General features: G+C 41.4%; 1 protein-coding gene across 2 annotated transcripts in view; it reads right to left on the bottom strand.

Annotated features, from left to right (window-relative positions):
* Window positions 1-16,728, bottom strand: part of Sphkap (SPHK1 interactor, AKAP domain containing) — a 121,398-nt gene that overhangs the window by 18,035 nt on the left and 86,635 nt on the right. For both annotated transcript variants that reach the window (XM_059278356.1, XM_059278358.1), the window contains exons 5-8: window positions 16,566-16,700; window positions 11,724-11,979; window positions 5,967-9,716; window positions 3,705-3,714 (exon numbers count right to left, since the gene is read on the bottom strand). In XM_059278356.1, the coding sequence (XP_059134339.1) occupies window positions 3,705-3,714; window positions 5,967-9,716; window positions 11,724-11,979; window positions 16,566-16,700 (4,151 nt within the window). The remainder of the gene's footprint in view (window positions 1-3,704; window positions 3,715-5,966; window positions 9,717-11,723; window positions 11,980-16,565; window positions 16,701-16,728) is intronic.

Genomic DNA, 16,728 nt, shown 5'->3' with positions numbered 1-16,728 from the left:
CTACATACTCATTCTTATGTCCATAGATAATTGCAGCCCTTACATCTCATCGAACAGCTTCTTTTTGTAGTGGTGGTTTGACTTTTAATCCATGGTTTTGAGAGCATATATTTCAACCATGGCAGTGGTGCAGACATATTTACTACTGCATCATGCAGAGTAGTTATACTGCCCTACAAATCCTTTGAATTCTGACTGTTCACCCCCGACATCTCCCAACCTCTGGAGCTGTTCCTTTTTCTCTTATCCCAATTGCTTCATCTTTTCCAAATACAATGCAGTTTACAGTCCTTTAAGATGGTTATTCACAACACACATTCATGCTTACTCCATTCATTTCTATGGCTCCATCACTTTTCCTTCCTATCTTCTAACCATTGAGATGTACCACAATATATGTTACCATTCACCTATTGAAGAATGTAGTGGTTTGAATGAGAATTGCCTCTATATAAGCTTTTTATATCTGAATATTTCATCCCCAGTTGCTAGAAATTTGGAAAGGATTAGGAGGTGTGACTTTTTGGAGGAGTTGTGTCACTAGGGATAGACTTTGAGAGTCTAAAGGACTCGTGTGCCTCCCTTTGTCTTATACTCATAGATCAAAATTTCAGGTCTCAAGTGTTTCTGCTTGGCAGGCCATTATGGACTCTAATCCCTGAAGCCACAAACTGAACTAAATGCTTTCTCTCATAAATTGTCTTGGTCATGGTGTTTTGTCACATCAATAGAAAAATAACTAAGACAAAAAACATATTGGTTATTTCTGTGTTTTGGTAATTAGAAATAAAGCTGATTTAAAGATCCACATAGATTTTCTTTTTCTTTTTCTTTTTTTTTTCTTTGGATGAACATCAATTGCTTAGTTTGAAAGAAACTGGCAACTGTCTTCCAAAGTGATCATCCATTTTGTACCAACGGTTTGTAACATACTGCATCCAGAAATTGATGTTGTCAGTGGTTTGGCTTTTGTTCATCTTAATAGACATTCACTGTATTCAGTTGTTTTAATGTGAAATTTCCTAATGGCATGTGATAGCTGAGCACTGGGCCAGCCTTTTGTCACTGTGTCAAATACTGGAGAGAAGTAATTAAAGGGCGAAAGGCTCATTTAAGGTCATGTTTTAAGAGGGTTCATTCCATGGCTACTTGGTTATGTTGCCCTTGGGCCCATACACGGTAAAGCTAAACATCATGATAGCATCATGTGGGAGAGCAAAGTGATTCTTTTCAAGACAGACAAGAGATGAGGAGACAAACACAAGCCATGGCTCCCACGGATACTTCTCAAACAAATTACTTCTTCCAACTAGACCCTACCTCTAAGTTTATATCACCTCCCAATCATGTGATCAAATAATGAATCCAATCATAGACAGATACAAGGATTACACAAAACCTTTGTGATGGAATCTTTTCCCAATGGTTATTTTTACTAGCTGAGAACCTAGCCTTCAACCCTTGAACCTTTATCTATTTCCTAATAAGTTGTTCATTTTCTTACTGCTAAATTTTGAGAGTTTTTTTTTTTTTATTGAAGTCATGTTTCTTTATCAGGACAGTCCCATGCTTACGAGAGATTTGTCAACATATAAAATCATCTTGAACTTTCACATTTTAGATTGTTTTCTTTTATTGGGTGTGTCTTTTAGAAATATGTTTTGATAGTCTATGGCTTATCTTATTCTGTTGACAAAAGCCACTTAATGAAGGAAGGACCTCTTCGGGTTCAGGATATGAGGGTATGGTTTGCCACAGCAGGGAAGATATGGCAGCAGAGCTTGAAGCAGTTGGTCGGATTGCATCCACAGTCAGGATGCAGAGAGAGGGGAATGCTGGTGGTCCTAGAGTTTTCTCCTGTTTTTGTTTTTATTTGGACTTGACCTCAGCCCATGTGCTGGTACCACTCACATTCAAGGTAGATCTTCCCTCCTTAGCTAAACCAATTGGAAACATCTTTATAGACATCGTTAGAATTGCGCTTCCTGTATAAATCTAAATCTAGCCAACTTGATAATGAAGACAAGCCATTACAATGGATACCTGGTTGTTATGGAGACTACTGAAAAAAACCTTTTTTTTTTCTTTTGTAAGTATCTAATTTTTCTTTTTCTTATGATTTATTTGTTTTTATTTCATGTGTATGAATGTTTGCCTACATGTATGTCCATATACCATGTGCATGCCCGTTGGCTGCAGAGGCCAGAAGATGGAAGTGGGGTTATGGATGTTTGTGAGCCCCACTGTGGATGCTGCGATCCAAACCCAGATTCTCTGCAAAAGCAGCAAATGTTCTTAACTGCTGAACCATCTCTCCAGACCAGAAACTTTGTCTTCTAAACTATATCACTTTTCTTCTTTGCCAAAGACCAGTTGACTGTATTTGTCCAGGTCTGTTGCATGTTTCTGACACAACAGATTACTACAATGCATGGGATATCCTGTAAATGCTCAGGATTCATCTTATCACTTCTGCTTGAGGATCAATGTGTCAAAAGTTAAATAACTGCTCTTTATTTTCCTCTGTGAATCATGATGTGTTAAGGAGAAAGTGGTGGCCACCACAGGATATTATTTTTTTCATCTTTAAAGAATCAAGAACTATAGTCTATGCATCTTCAAAATATGATGCTAACAGTAAATAAGTATTTTCATTTGGGAATGATTTCCACAATGGATCTTCAGCTTCCAGTGATCAAAAAGTAAGAAAGTGGTTTTATTTCATCATGTTGAATTTTAACCATATTTTAAAGAATTATGAAGATGTCCTTCAGAGAAGACCCTAAAAATATCTTCAGGACATAATCTTTCTCCACCTCCAAACAACATTCAGACTGTCTGTCTGTGTCACATTCCCTACTCTTGCATGTATGTGGGCTGAACTCTGCTATGGAGAATGAAGTTCTGTTTCCAGCTATTTTGATAAATCAAATCCCCTGATAGCAACTCTGAGCTCAGCAAATGTAACTGAACTGTGACTAATTTTTCTGCTTGGCAATCTTGGGAATTGTCTTGTTTCAAAAAATCTGTCACATTATTCATGACAGGCTTTCCCTTGGGGAAAGAGACATCTCCTGAAATAAAGGCTACCATATACTTTCAGTCAAATGACATCATAAACAATAATGACAACCAAAAGAATTTATTGAATGTTCACAATGAGTAAAGTATTGAATTAAGAGTTTTGTATACAAATCATTATTTAAATTTAAGAACTATATTGCAATTCCCATTTCTGGGTGAGTAAATCAAAGTGAAAGAGATTAGAAAACTGGTTCAAATTGATATAGTTTAATGTAGTGTAGTTCGTGTTGTATGATGATTATATTGCTCCACAAAACAAAAACGATATTCAAACCTTAGTCTCTGTGCTTTGCAATTAGAACCAATGATTGAATTTCTGGGATATTCTATATTCTTTCTGTTTTATTTGATGAAAACTAGAATCATATATCTATATCCTGAAGGGAGAGGGTGAATGCTTGGGTGATTATACAAAACAGGAGTCTGAGTCAGCTATGGCTTTATTTGTGCAGAGTGCCAAGTGTTTGCAACTTTTCCAGGTTAAGTCTGTTTTAGGAATCACATCAGTGACATTTAATTCAGAACTGTGTAATGACAATCATTATTTGATTGTGTCTACAACCATAAAGCTTGCCAGGTATTAATTCTCGATGCTTTCTGATTTGGTGACCTTCACTGACCTTTTCTTGGCTTCTGCTGACTTTAAGTCAGGGACCTAGAATCAGTGTTTCTCCTTTTTATGTATTTCTAAATATAACAATTCTGAAAAATGACATGTTCGCTATTTTGTGTTTTTAGCTCTGATGCATTTCTCCATAGTCCCTCCACAGCAAAACCTTTATTGAACACTGTCCATAGCCAAACAATTATTGATGAAACCTTGTTTCTTTGTCTAGTTGGCCAACTTCATTAGTCTTAGCTTTGTGGTTTTGGTCCCTATGCCTTTTCATTTTTTTCTCTTTCTGGGCTTCTGGGGTTCTATACAACTGGAAAGGAAAGTTCTTAGCGCTAACTGTCTAACAGGAAGTTCTCACATCTGACTGGACCCTATACCAAAGACATCATGTAGAACCCTCTCTGGTGGGGGTGTTTTAACATCTCAACATGGATCTCTTCTGCTTAGGGGTCTATGCATCACAAACATTAGAGAACTGTTGACATTTGGTGATAATTGTGTTCAACTTGTTTATTCCAGCTAAATGTATTTGAAAAAAAAATATGGCCTTTTTGTAAACAACAAACTGTAGGCATGCATCTCTGAAAAGACTACACAGGTTATTTCTCAAACTGCATGTTCCTAAAGCTTGAATTTTCTGTTTCACTAAACTTTAATTATGGACTAAAAATAAAGGAATGATACAATGGTCCCTTGTGAGAAGTGTGCAGAAACTGGAAGTTCGGAAAGAAACTCATATTCCTTGTGCAGCCTGAAGGAAATAATTACCTTGCCCCTGATTCAAGTTTCATTCCCGCTGCTTGGAGTACAGTCTTCTGGAAAAGCACTGTCCAAATGACAGCTTCCAGAGAGACTCTGCATGCACCCTGTGATAGTTACACTGTGGACTGCAAGAGCCGGCACTCATGGGACATAGGGTCTCCATAGAGACTCTTAGAATAAGCTAGAAAAGGGAACTCTTTAGAGAAGAGATGCCAAAGAATTTAACCACCATTTCTAAAGTTAAATTTAACTATTTACAAATGAAAACATTGCTGTTGCTTATTATTATTATCTTTGATTGACAATCACCATGAATAATTTCAAAAGCTACCAAACCATTGGTGTTCTCGCTTTAATGAGGAGAACTATGCTGTGCTTCTTTTGTTGCATAAATGAATTCAATTTGTGTTGGAAATTAAAAAGTAAATTATGCAACAAACCTTCTTTCCTCCCTCTCTGCCTCCTTTCTTCTCTTTCTCCCTTCCTTCATTCCTTCTTTTCCTTCTTTCTCTTGTAGTAGGCAGGTATTTTATTATGCCATGAATATAGAATGAAATCAGATTTGAATTCCAGATAGTTAACTGTCTCGTTTCAGTATTGCCTCAGTTATCCAATGCTGAGGAAACACTCTAACTAATATTCACAGTTAATTACAAAATATATTTTGATTAGCCTAGTAAGAATTTTTTTTTCTGCTTATAGCAAGGTGTATCAGAACTTTATCAGGTTCTGATTTATTTCCTATTTTCATAGTAACCATTCATTCATGAAATATAGTTGAGTACCAACTGTAGGGGCTAGGTAGTGACCTGATCCCCTTGGACATGGAAATAAATTCACTTTGCTTCCTGGCATATGAGTGACATGCAATAAAAATATAGCATTTTGTGCCAAGAGTTATTATAGGCATATGAACAAATTTCCACAAGATGACCACAGGTATTATTGATCTTGGAAGAGGATAGAAGATCAGGCATTCTAAACAAAATAAAATAGCAGGCACATGAGGGGCCATAACCTATGCCTACAATTACAGCAGGTCCAGCCATAGGAACATTGGAAAAAATGTCAATGGATAAGGTGAGAGGAATATCTCCTTTCTTACACATGCACATGGGCCTACTGAGGTCATTTATTGTCTCAGGAATTCTGTTTGTGCATCAATAACATTCCTGTATTCCTACCTAAGATTTAGAACAGTGGTTCTTAACCTTCCTAATGCTGCAACCCTTTAATATAGTTCCTTATGTTATGGTGACCTCCAACCATAAAATTATTTTCATTGCTACTTTATAACTGTAATTTTGCTACTGTTATTGATCATAATGTAAAAGTATCTGATATGCAGGATATCTGATATGCAACCCCCCTGAAAGAGTTGTGTGACCCCTAAATGGGTCATGACCCACAGGGTGAAAGCCACTGATTTAGAATAACACTAATTGAGGCATAAACTCCGGTGAACATGCACCTATCTGGTCTCAGAGACGATCAACTTACCAACAGCTTTGGCAGGTGCTCAGGGCCGTGTCTCCACTTCTGGCCACATCTGGGATGGTTTCTTCAGGTGGGTGCCCTTCTTTTTCCTCTAGGGAGCCACTTTGGCAAAGGACAGATTCATCTTCTCCGATGCCCTCTTCTTTCTGATCTGTCTCTATCTGAATCAAAGGTACATCCCTTGAGCAAAACGGCTGCTTGGGGTTTTTGAGAACAATGGCATTGTGGCATGAAGAAGTTTCTTTTCTAGGATCAAAACCACTGAGTTTTTTAACAGGAGCTGTTTTGCTTGGAGATGACACTGAGGAATGATTGCTTTCAGTAACAACATCCTTTCTCTGGTAACCAACAGACTCCTGTACAAGCAGAGGTGGCCCCCTGTGTCCTCTGCTGGTGGTTAATCTGCTTCCACACTTCTCTACTTGCAAAGGAGAGCCACCAGAAACAGGGCCAGGACTAACGCCAGCTGCCTCGCCATCATCCACAATGATTTTGTTCTTTCTCATGAGAGCCTCAATGGAGCTGGCCCATGTTTCATGAATTAGCATGTTTGTGATCTGGTCAGTCCCACTTCTGCGATACAAGCATGAGTCTGATTGGCAGAGACCCGATGAGGAAGCCCTACCGACTGGCTGTACACTCAGAGAATCTTGAGGGCAGTTTTGGGCAAAGCCGTCTAAGGAGTTGGCTTTGACAGGTGCATTTACTGTTAATCTGGCACATGGGGATCTGCTGTCCGGCATAGATGATTGTCTGTAGCACAGTGGCGATCGAGCAGAAGGCGACAGCAAGCCCGTGGTCCAGTCATGGCTACTTCGTCTGGAGGAGGTACCGTCTTTGCCTTCTTTGGCAATGTCCCTCAGCATGTACCTGTAGAACTCTTCTGTGATGCTCTCTGTGCTGGACTGCTTCGAGGGGCAGCTTGGCCTCACATTGAGGTGTTCGCTTTTCTGGCAAGCCTGCTGCATGGCGGAGCTCAGAATACTGCTGGCATTTTTACCAGCGTAGTAATCCAGCAGCAACTCAAATCCTCTCCCTTCATTTTCCATCTGTTTCACCATAAACCTGGAAAACTCATCGGTGATGCTCTCACAGCTGGACTGTTTGGAGACGGAGCTGGCCCTGCTAACCGGTTGGCTTAAGGTACTCATTAAACCCAGGCTGTTGACATAGACCCTGGCTTCAGAGTCCTCCTCTGGAATGCTTTCACAGCTGGAGGCCTTCAGCCGGTTCCACCTATCGCCACCCAGAAACCGGTTCCGGGAACAGTTCTGGGCTTGCCACACTCCATCCACCGTGGAGAACTCTGTTAGGTTCATGATCTTGGCTGCCACTTCATTTGCAAAAGTACTGACAGAATCGGGAGTGTCTTCAAGGTTCATAGACTCATCCATGACTCTGTTCATCAGCTTCTCTTTCAGCTCCGGATGCTCGTCTGTCTTTCTCTTGATTTCACTGAGGCGGGGTGGCTTATGTTTCCTCACAGTGCTTCCACTGCCTGAGTTTTCCTTCTTCCTCTTCAAGGATCGGCAGGACCCAGTAGGCGCCACCAGAAACTCGTTCCCTCTTTTCCAAGCACAAAACCAGGGCTGCTTTCCATTGGAGTTGTCAAGGCAGATTGCTGCGATTTCAGTTGCCATGGAGACAACAGTCTCGGCCAGTTCTTCAGCAAAGTCTGTGATGCAGTATACCTCAGACTGCTTTGCCTGTGGTGTAGTCTGAGCAGAAAACACCAGGTCATCCCCTAACAGGGACCGGTTAACTTGAATTTCAGTATTTATGGGTGTGGCACAGGTATATTTCTCTTGGGTGTTTGGAACAATGCTGTCTTCTATTTCCTGGGAGCTGCTGTAGCACTTGCCTGTTTTGGGCAACTTTCCTATTTCTGTAGAGGCTCTCTGTTCATTGCCATCATAACTGAGTGTGTGGTGAGGGTTCTTTGAGTCCTCTCCCATAATCTCTTTCAGGTAGATTTCCTTGGGGGATGTTTTAGCAGTTGAATCAAGCATTCTGTGACTGCATGAGAATTCAGATTGCAGCCTGGGGTTGTTGAACAGTCCCGGCCTTGCTCCACCCTTGTTTTGCTTAGCAGGTGCATCCTCTACCAGATCACCGATGACAAGGCCAGTGCCATGCGCGTTGCTAAGAGGGTGGCTGCCGGAGCATGCTGAAGCTTTTGCCCATGCTTGACCAGCAGCCTGATCAAATGGTTGGCAACCTAAGGGTTCTGACTCTGTCCACTGGATGGTCTCTTTGGAAAGGCCAGTGGGATGTTCACCGAGTGTTACAAGATGACTCATCTTCTTGAACGTGAAACAGATCACATTGTGAAGCAGCTGGTTCACACTTTCCATTAAGGTGTCCAGAGTTCCATAGGGATGCCTTTCATCGGTGGATTGAGCTGTTCTATTTTTCTGGTGCACTTCATCAATGGAATGCTTGAGGATGACATTGGACAGGCTCTGTGCCAGCTCATCCCTTCGAATGTTTTCTTTGCACAGGGTCTGGGTTTTGGAGGTGGTTTCTATGACTCTCCTGTTCACAGATTCCAAGAGCTCTCCAATGCTGCTGTATGCATCAGGCCGTGCTAACACCAGAGCAGCCTCCCTGAGCAGAGCCTCTGCAATGGCTTCCTTCCCCAGCGCTGTGCTCCTCCCCATCATTAAACTTCCAGTTGAGGATATTTCTTCAGAAGCCCCGGATGTGGGCAAGAGGTCACTTGGAGCTAGAGAACATGCCACCTCTTCTCTTTCACCCAGGCCACAGACAGCCACGGCACTCGCCACCTGGGTCACGCCACACAGAGCTGATGGGAAGGAATATTCAGTTACGGAAGGTTCTGTGAGTACTTGGGGCACTTGAGTTTGCTGTACCCCACTGCCTCTCTGGGCATAGCTGGAGATCAGGGATTCCTGCTCCATGGTGAGTCTTTCTGTGGCCTGTGGACTGGAGATGGTGCCAATAACAGTGGCTGCACAAGCTAGGGCAACTTCTAGGGCGCTCTGAGTGGGCCTGCCGGAGCTTTCTCCGGAAAAGATGCCTGAGGTTTCAACAGAAACTTCCATCTCAGGCCAGGAGGAGACACTTGGCTCTGGGGCAGCGTCACTGCCGTCTGGGCTCTGCACAATGACAATTTGGGGGAGCTCATTCCATGAACGCGGGACCACCATATCTTTCGTACAGCAGCCACTTGGAAGCAGAGCACTGCCCACAGAGAAACTGACTGAAGGTTCTCCAGGGAGTGTCGGTTGTGCCTGAGACAATCTGATGAAGGCGTCTTGCAGCACTGATTCGGCTAAGTTTGTAGCGTACTCCCCTGTGGTGGGTTCTCCGTTTTGGACAGGAGGAAGAGAGCTTTGCATACCACCATGGTCTCTGGGGTCGCTGCCCTGCTCAGTGACTGCATCACACGAAGAAAGCCCATCTTTCTTAACCATGGAGAGATAAGCGTCCCTAGGGATATACAGCATCTGAGATGCTTCTGTTTCTCCTTTGATGTTTTCGGGATGCGAGCGGTTTGGGGCAAGTTGCTTGTCCCCTGCCGCTTCGCTTTTCCAGCGGGATGACCTGGCTGAAGGACTGAGACTCTGCAAAGCCGTGTTCTCTGCTTCCTTTTCCTTTGATCCTTCTGTTTTCATCGAGGGTGAACGATATTTTCTAATGTGCTTTTCCTTGTGGAAATCCCATCCTTCCTGGGTAGCTTCCTTTGGTTTTTTACCTTCCAAAACATTAGCCGACACGTTTATAGTTTCAAAACCTAGTAAAGAGAAATTGAGGGCCGACCATCATCACTTTTTGGATAGCAGATTCTTTTTTATTTTATTTTATATTTTATAATTAAATTTAATTTTACATATTAGCCACGGATTCCCTTGCTCCCCCTCCTCCCTGCCTTCCCCCCAGCCCACCCCCTATTCCCATCTCCTCCAGGGCAAAGACTCCCCTGGGGATTGAGTTCAACCTAGTAGATTCAGTCTAGGCAGGTCCAGTCCCCTCCTCCCAGGCTGAGCCAAGTATCCCTGTATAAGCCCCAGCTCATGCACTGAGGACAGGACCCGGTTCCACTGCCTGGATGCCTCCCAAACAGATCAAGCTAATCAACTGTCTCACTTATCCAGAGGGCCTGATCCAGTTGGGGGCTCCTCAGCTATTGGTTCATAGTTCATGTGTTTCCATTTGTTTGGCTATTTGTCCCTGTGTTTTTTCCAACCTTGGTCTCAACAATTCTTGCTCATACAAACCCTCCTCTTTCTCGCCAATTGGACTCCTGGAGCTCCACCTGGGGCCTGGCCATGGATCTCTACATCCAGTTCCCTCAGTAGTTGGATGAGGTTTCTAGCACGACAATTAGGGTGTTTGGCCATCCCATTACCAGAGTAGGTTAGTTCGGACTGTCTCTCGACCATTGCTAGTAGTCTATTGTGGGGGTATCTTTGTGGATTTCTGTGGACCTCTCTAGCACTTTGCTTCTTCCTATTCTCATGTGGTCTTCATTCATCATGGTCTTTTATTCCTTGTTCTCCCTCTCTGTTCTTGATCCAGCTGGGATCTCCCGCTCCCCTAAGCTCTCTTTCCCTCAACCTTTGCCCTTCATTACTCCCACTCACGTCCATGTTGTCCATGTAGATCTCATCCATTTCTCTGTCATTGGGCGATCCCTGTGTCTTTCTTGGGGTCCTGTTTTCTAGGTAGCCTCCCTGGAGTTGTGAGTAGCAGTCTGGTCATCTTTGTTTTACATCTAATATCCTCCTATGAGTGAGTACATACCATATTTGTCTTTCTAAGTCTGGGTTACCTCACTCAGGATAATTTTTTTTCTAGATCCATCCATTTGCCTGCAAACCTCATGATGTCATTGCTTTTCTCTGTGGATAGCAGATTCTGATGGGCCTAAACTAACAATTACTTTCTAAATTTGCATTCAGTTTTCCCTTCTCCCCTTTAACACAGCACTGTGGCTGTTACCTCATGTAAAGTGAATGTGATACAGATGTTGAATTTTGTTATGCAGTGTTGTCTTATGAAACACCCTTAATATGGGACACAAATGCAGGGGTTCAGGGAGGAGAAGGTATTTGGGAATGATGGCGTTGTTGCAAAGATTTGCACTGAAGTTTGCATGGGACCTGCCTCATCAACAATGCAACACTTTATGCAATTTCCTTCTCTGTGGTCGAAGGTGGGATGAGGGACACACTGAGTTCTGTGAATGAGTCAGTAGACTTAAATGACTGCAGAGCACCTTCCTGGGTCATTCCCTTCTAAGCTCACAACCATCCCTAACCATAAGCACTTTTGGAAACCGAGGCTTAAAAGAGATTAGAGAGGAGTCTTAGGTCTCACAGACTCAAAGTGAGGTCCTGGGATTCAAAGCCAAGCCAGGCCAACTTGGCTCCTGTTGGTAACACTGGCTTTTCTGGAAGTTTTGGGGAAACTGACTTTCCTGTTAGGAAGACACTTTCTTTCTCTTGGTGGGTAGGAAGGTTTCCCCTTAGAGCACACAGATTTCCTTCAGCACCCCTCAGGCATCTTTTGAGAGCCAGTATCCATCCAACCACTAAATTGTCTTAAATACATTAGTCAGCATGTTCACCAGCATTTTCTTATTATCGCTGCCTCATCAGACCTGAGCAGGTAGAGATTGTGATGCATCAGCCAAATTGACGTGGCCTGAAACTTTTCCAGACTCTCCCACTGATAATGTTGTAGGGCAGGGTGACTCATCTCGGGGCACATACTGGTTTTACCGACAGACATGTCTTACCACTCCTGTAGTCCTCCACCTCAATTTCCTCCTCCAAGTGCTCAGAGGCCGTAAGGAAATCTTCCTCGATGGAAGACAGGGAACAGTTGGTATCATCCTCCAGCTTCAGAACATTGGTCTCCAGGTGGAGCTGACGCTCCTGCACCACCTCCAGACCAATTAAAAACTTGTTGATCTCAAAGATGATGCAGTTGGTACTGTTGGGTCTGTTCCCTCTTGCGCATTGGACCAAACAGATATCTGGCAGCCAAGGGCACTAAAAACAGAAAGAAAAGAAGGTACAGTCTCAGAAATGACAATAAAAGACAATCGTGGGTGACCATTTTCTTGTTCCCAGCCTCTCCTGTGAAAAGGAAAAGGGCTCTTAAAAATATTTGAAATATCTTCAGAGCTCCTCCTGGAAAACTGTTCGAGGAAACGTCATATGACATTTTGAAACACAAGGGCATCTAGAAGAAAGTTTTACTTAAAACAACTGGCTGTATCCTATATTTGAGATTTCCCTCATCAAAGCAAAAAACAAACTGTTCGAAGTTGAACAGGCAAGGACGATTTTATTCAACATTATTGAAATAAGCAGTGTGAGCCCAGAGCCCAGACCATCACTGAGATGGAACAAAAAGCAACGGGGATTTAAGGCCATTTGTGTTTGCTAATTGGCTTTACACAGGGAAAAAGTAAAATGCCATCTATCTGGGGGCCAGTGGCCTATAGATATCAGGACCCCATTCTCTCCTAGAATGGGAGGGGGGACACTGGATTTAAGACATGGTTCTCAGGTTCTTGGATAAAACACCACTTGGTTATAAAACCATATAGAGGCTTTGCAAAGAGAATTACATGTCAAATGGGAAAGAAATTATAGTAATGTGTTTCATAGGCTAAATGCTTAGGGGTAGGAGGAAGGCTAGGGCCTGGGGTCAGGAAGCAGTGTGGCTGAAGGCTTATAGAGGGGGTTCTCAGGCTTCTGGGCTGCCTCTCTTGATTAAATGGAGACCTTTTCTCAGAATGTTATCCTTTGCTATCTTGAGAGTAGTCAATAAGGCCTCTGTCAGAGTTTTGGATATGGAGTTAAGTGTTCTCTCAACTATATTCAGGCTTCCCATTGGTGTTGCTCTCTTGAAGAAGGAGCCAACACAAAATAGAAAGACACACACTGAAAGAGGTCCAATGATCTCTGCAGCACTAACACACAGGAAAGGCCAGTGACAAAGGAGCTTTGGAAAGTTTTAGAAAGAAAGTGTACTTTCTTAACAGTCTCTAAAAAAATAAAAATCTAAGAGTTGCAGCTAAGTAGTGAAAAAATAGCATATAACATAAAGACATATCACGTAATTTTATAATACTTTTCACAGTGGTTCTCAACCTTCCTAATGCTGTGACCCTTTAATACAGTTCTTCAGCTGTTGTGGTGACCCTCAACTATAAAATTATTTCACTGCTACTTCATAGCAGTAATTTTGTTACTGTTAAATAGTAAAATAGATATCTGATATGTGACTCCAAGGGGTTGTGACCCACAGACTGAGACTCACTACTTTGCAGGGTACTTTTCAAATCTTGTTATTTCCAATGTGATCAATATATTTATGAGGCTGATGATCTATGGCACTTTTACAGACAAGGAAGTCGAGTTAAAAAAGCTAACTCTTCCTTTCAAGGCTAGACAAGCACACAGTGCAAGAGCCAGCAATGCTATTCAGGGTTATGGTATCCTGGTGTGTTTTTTGTCCTCATGGTCCCTTGGTCCAAACAAGAAATACCCAGTAATCACAGAAGGTTTGTGTGAAGTTTAAAAAGAAGAGAGGCCTTTGCAAACTCATGCATGTATAGTTAATTACACCCTCATCTCATAGGAAGGGCAAGCACAGGAGTAAACCTGACCGTTACATATAATAATCTTCTCAATACATCTGCTTCTGTAGCTGAGTGTCCTGGTTAGTTCTTATTGTCAACTGGACACAAATTTGAGTCACCTGGGAATAGGGAATCCAAAGTGGACTGCCTCAATCAGATTGCCATGTGGCCATATTTGTGAGTGATTGTCTTGACTAACGACTGATGAGGGAGGATTTAGCCCATTATGGGTGGCACCATCCCTAAGCAGGTGGACATGGGCTGAATAAGAAATCTAAGGGTGTGAGACAGTGAGTAGCATTCCTGTGTGATTTTTCTTTAATTCCTGCTCTAATGTCCCTCAATAATCCATTATTACCTATATGTGTAAGCTAAAGCCTTAACCCTGTCTCCCATAAGTTGCTTTTGTTCATGGTGTTTATTGTAACAACAGAAATCAAGCAGGAACAGAAAATTAACTGATTTTTCTTAATATTTTATTTAACTATTGAGGTGGTCCTCCCACCTCAGCCTTCCAGATAGTGGGTACTATAGCAGCATGCAACCATGATTGGCATTGAACATTCTTTTTATTATGTGACATTTAATGAGTTATTGGTAACTCCACTCTCAAATACCTCATGGAACACCTTTGCTTCTTTGATGACCATAGTTTATCCCTTTTGCCCTCATACTCTGCGAGGCAGAATTTTCTGCTTCATTTATTGTTTGAGAAATTCACAGAAGGTTCATCTCTGAGTCCAGGGATGAATCTTGCCTGGGCAATCTGAACAGTACATCCCTCAAATGAGAGCGACTGGTTAAAAAAATGAATATGTGACCCATGACAACCAAAAGAACTCAGTGACACATTTGAGAACTACCTGAAATGTTAGTTTTAGTCAACTTGAACACAATAGGATAATGTCTCCTTGTGTCTGATAAATAGGACCTATAGAGAGAAAGCAGGAAAGAGACTATAAGAAAAATCCATGTCCCGCCAACATGGTTCAAGTCCTTTAATCTTTTCTACTCCCTGTGTTGACTTAGTTACATGAAACCATACATTCTCTGTATACTTGAGTCTCTTTTCAGTCATTTTTTTTCTCTCTCCGGCCCTTCCAGTCATGTTTAATTAAGAATTTTAACTAAGGTCAATCAAAGTCTACCAAGTTCAGTTCAAGGCCAGGTCCAATTAACGTCTGTATCAGCTTTCATGGATACATCAGAAGAAAATTGGGACCTCCCACTAATGCTCGACATTGCCAGTGTTAGCTACAGCTGAGCATATCAGTAAGAGATGATGTAGTGTTATAAAGTTTACAGGAATGACGTTTTCAATTGTTGCTATATTTAAAACCGTAGCAGATAATTTGTGGAGAATTCATGTAAAGTTTATAGTTAACAAGCCTTGTTATTAGCTTCAGAATCAAGAGTATATGATTACTAAGCAGTAAAGCTTTCCTATTCATTGATTGATTTACCACATTGTTTAAAAAGTCATTATTAAAGCATTGCAATTCTAATATAAAGTGACTCATATTTTAGAGGATATTTGAGAGAAAAATAGTTTCAATTTTTTTTGTAGGATGTTGGGTTTCTTATAATTTTGTTCCCTTTTTTAAAAACAGAACTAAAATTTGTTTTGAATAATGTGCTTTTTACAAATTTTATTTCTCAAGTTAATGTTTCAAGGTAGAAATGAATTTATTCTGCTTCATAGATGGGTAAATTCAGGCTGAGAAAGACCCAAATCCTTCAGGTTCAAATCCCAACTGCTGGCTGCTCAGGAATATTGTTTCTCTGGCTGACAAGATGTAAATTATTGTGTACTATGGGATTCTTGTTTTATTAGTAAAAACGATCACACTAGTGCACAGATACATGGTCAGGCCAAGGGTTGGTAAGTAGTGTTTCCTCTCTACTCAGGTTTTGGCTTCCAGAACTAGTTGGAGTTTACATTGTAATATTAAGGAACTTCTTCATAGATAAAGAAAGATGTTTAACTGGATAGCAGGTCATTCCTAGGCTTAAAGGCAGAGGAAATACAGATCTGTAAGTATTATAAAAATACTTACAAATTTCAGACTTGAACATTTTGTTCTGGTCATCATTGTTTTGCTGAATATAAAGGGGACTTAGAACTTAGAGCTATTTATCAATAACCTCCCAGAAACCCAGATTCTTCATTAATGAAAAATATTATTATACTGATGTCTCAATTAAAACATTCAAACAGACTAGGTAGAGATCCTCACTAAGTCTTCAGAGTCAAGACTGAATAAAGGTTGGCTTTCTGGGCTGATATTCTGGTGTATAACAAATGCTCACTACTTTAATTTGGAACTGGAGTATATATTATTACAGCATACCTTATGTGTACTTTTCTTGCAAATTGACTAAAAAGCTTTAAATGCATTCTTCAAAGTAGTGTTGTGATGGTTTATACAGCAGCAGCAAAGAATTGTCAGAATATATAATATTGCCATTCCTACTTTATTTTTAATGACATTCTTCAGGATTTTAGTCCTTAGGCCTAGCATACTTCCTTTCCATCTCAGAAGCCACATTCTTTACTTAAAATCTTGGCTAAGTCAGTATTTCTTAAGGAGCAAATAAATCCCAGAAGAATGATACTATTGGATGGTGTGATAATCCAGTGATGCATACTAGAATTCTGGGCTTGTTCCTAAAAGGGGAGAAAATTCTTATTTTGAATATTTATCTAGGCCTTGTAGTAGAAAGTGGATAACCAACGATCAGTATATCTCCTCAAGCCCCAGTGAAATGACACTGTGGATCTGAGAATTGGTGCAGAGATAAAAATATATCAAGCTCTGAGTGATGCTATGTGGGAGAAATAGAAAGAAAGGCCAGTGTCCAATATAGCGACATTGCTGGTTCTTCCGCTGACACTCGTGCACAGCATCTGTTTTGGGTTCACGCCCATCTGATTACAGAAACATTATCACTAATGAATAGTTGATTGGGAACTATGTCACTTACCTGTGAAACATCAAAATCTGCCTGGAGGTTTCCAGAGGCTAACCCACTTAGGAGGACAATTTCATTTTCTTTTGGTTGCTGGACATTCATGGAATTGATGAGTTTTGGAAGGTCTGGTGAAACATTGACCAGTTTCTGTGGGATAAGACTTTGTTAGTTCGGA

Source organism: Peromyscus eremicus, chromosome 13, assembly GCF_949786415.1.
Source record: "Peromyscus eremicus chromosome 13, PerEre_H2_v1, whole genome shotgun sequence".
Lineage (NCBI taxonomy): Eukaryota > Metazoa > Chordata > Mammalia > Rodentia > Cricetidae > Peromyscus > Peromyscus eremicus.
The sequence above is the reverse complement of the archived record's forward strand: the minus strand, read 5'-3'. Positions and strand labels throughout refer to the sequence as shown.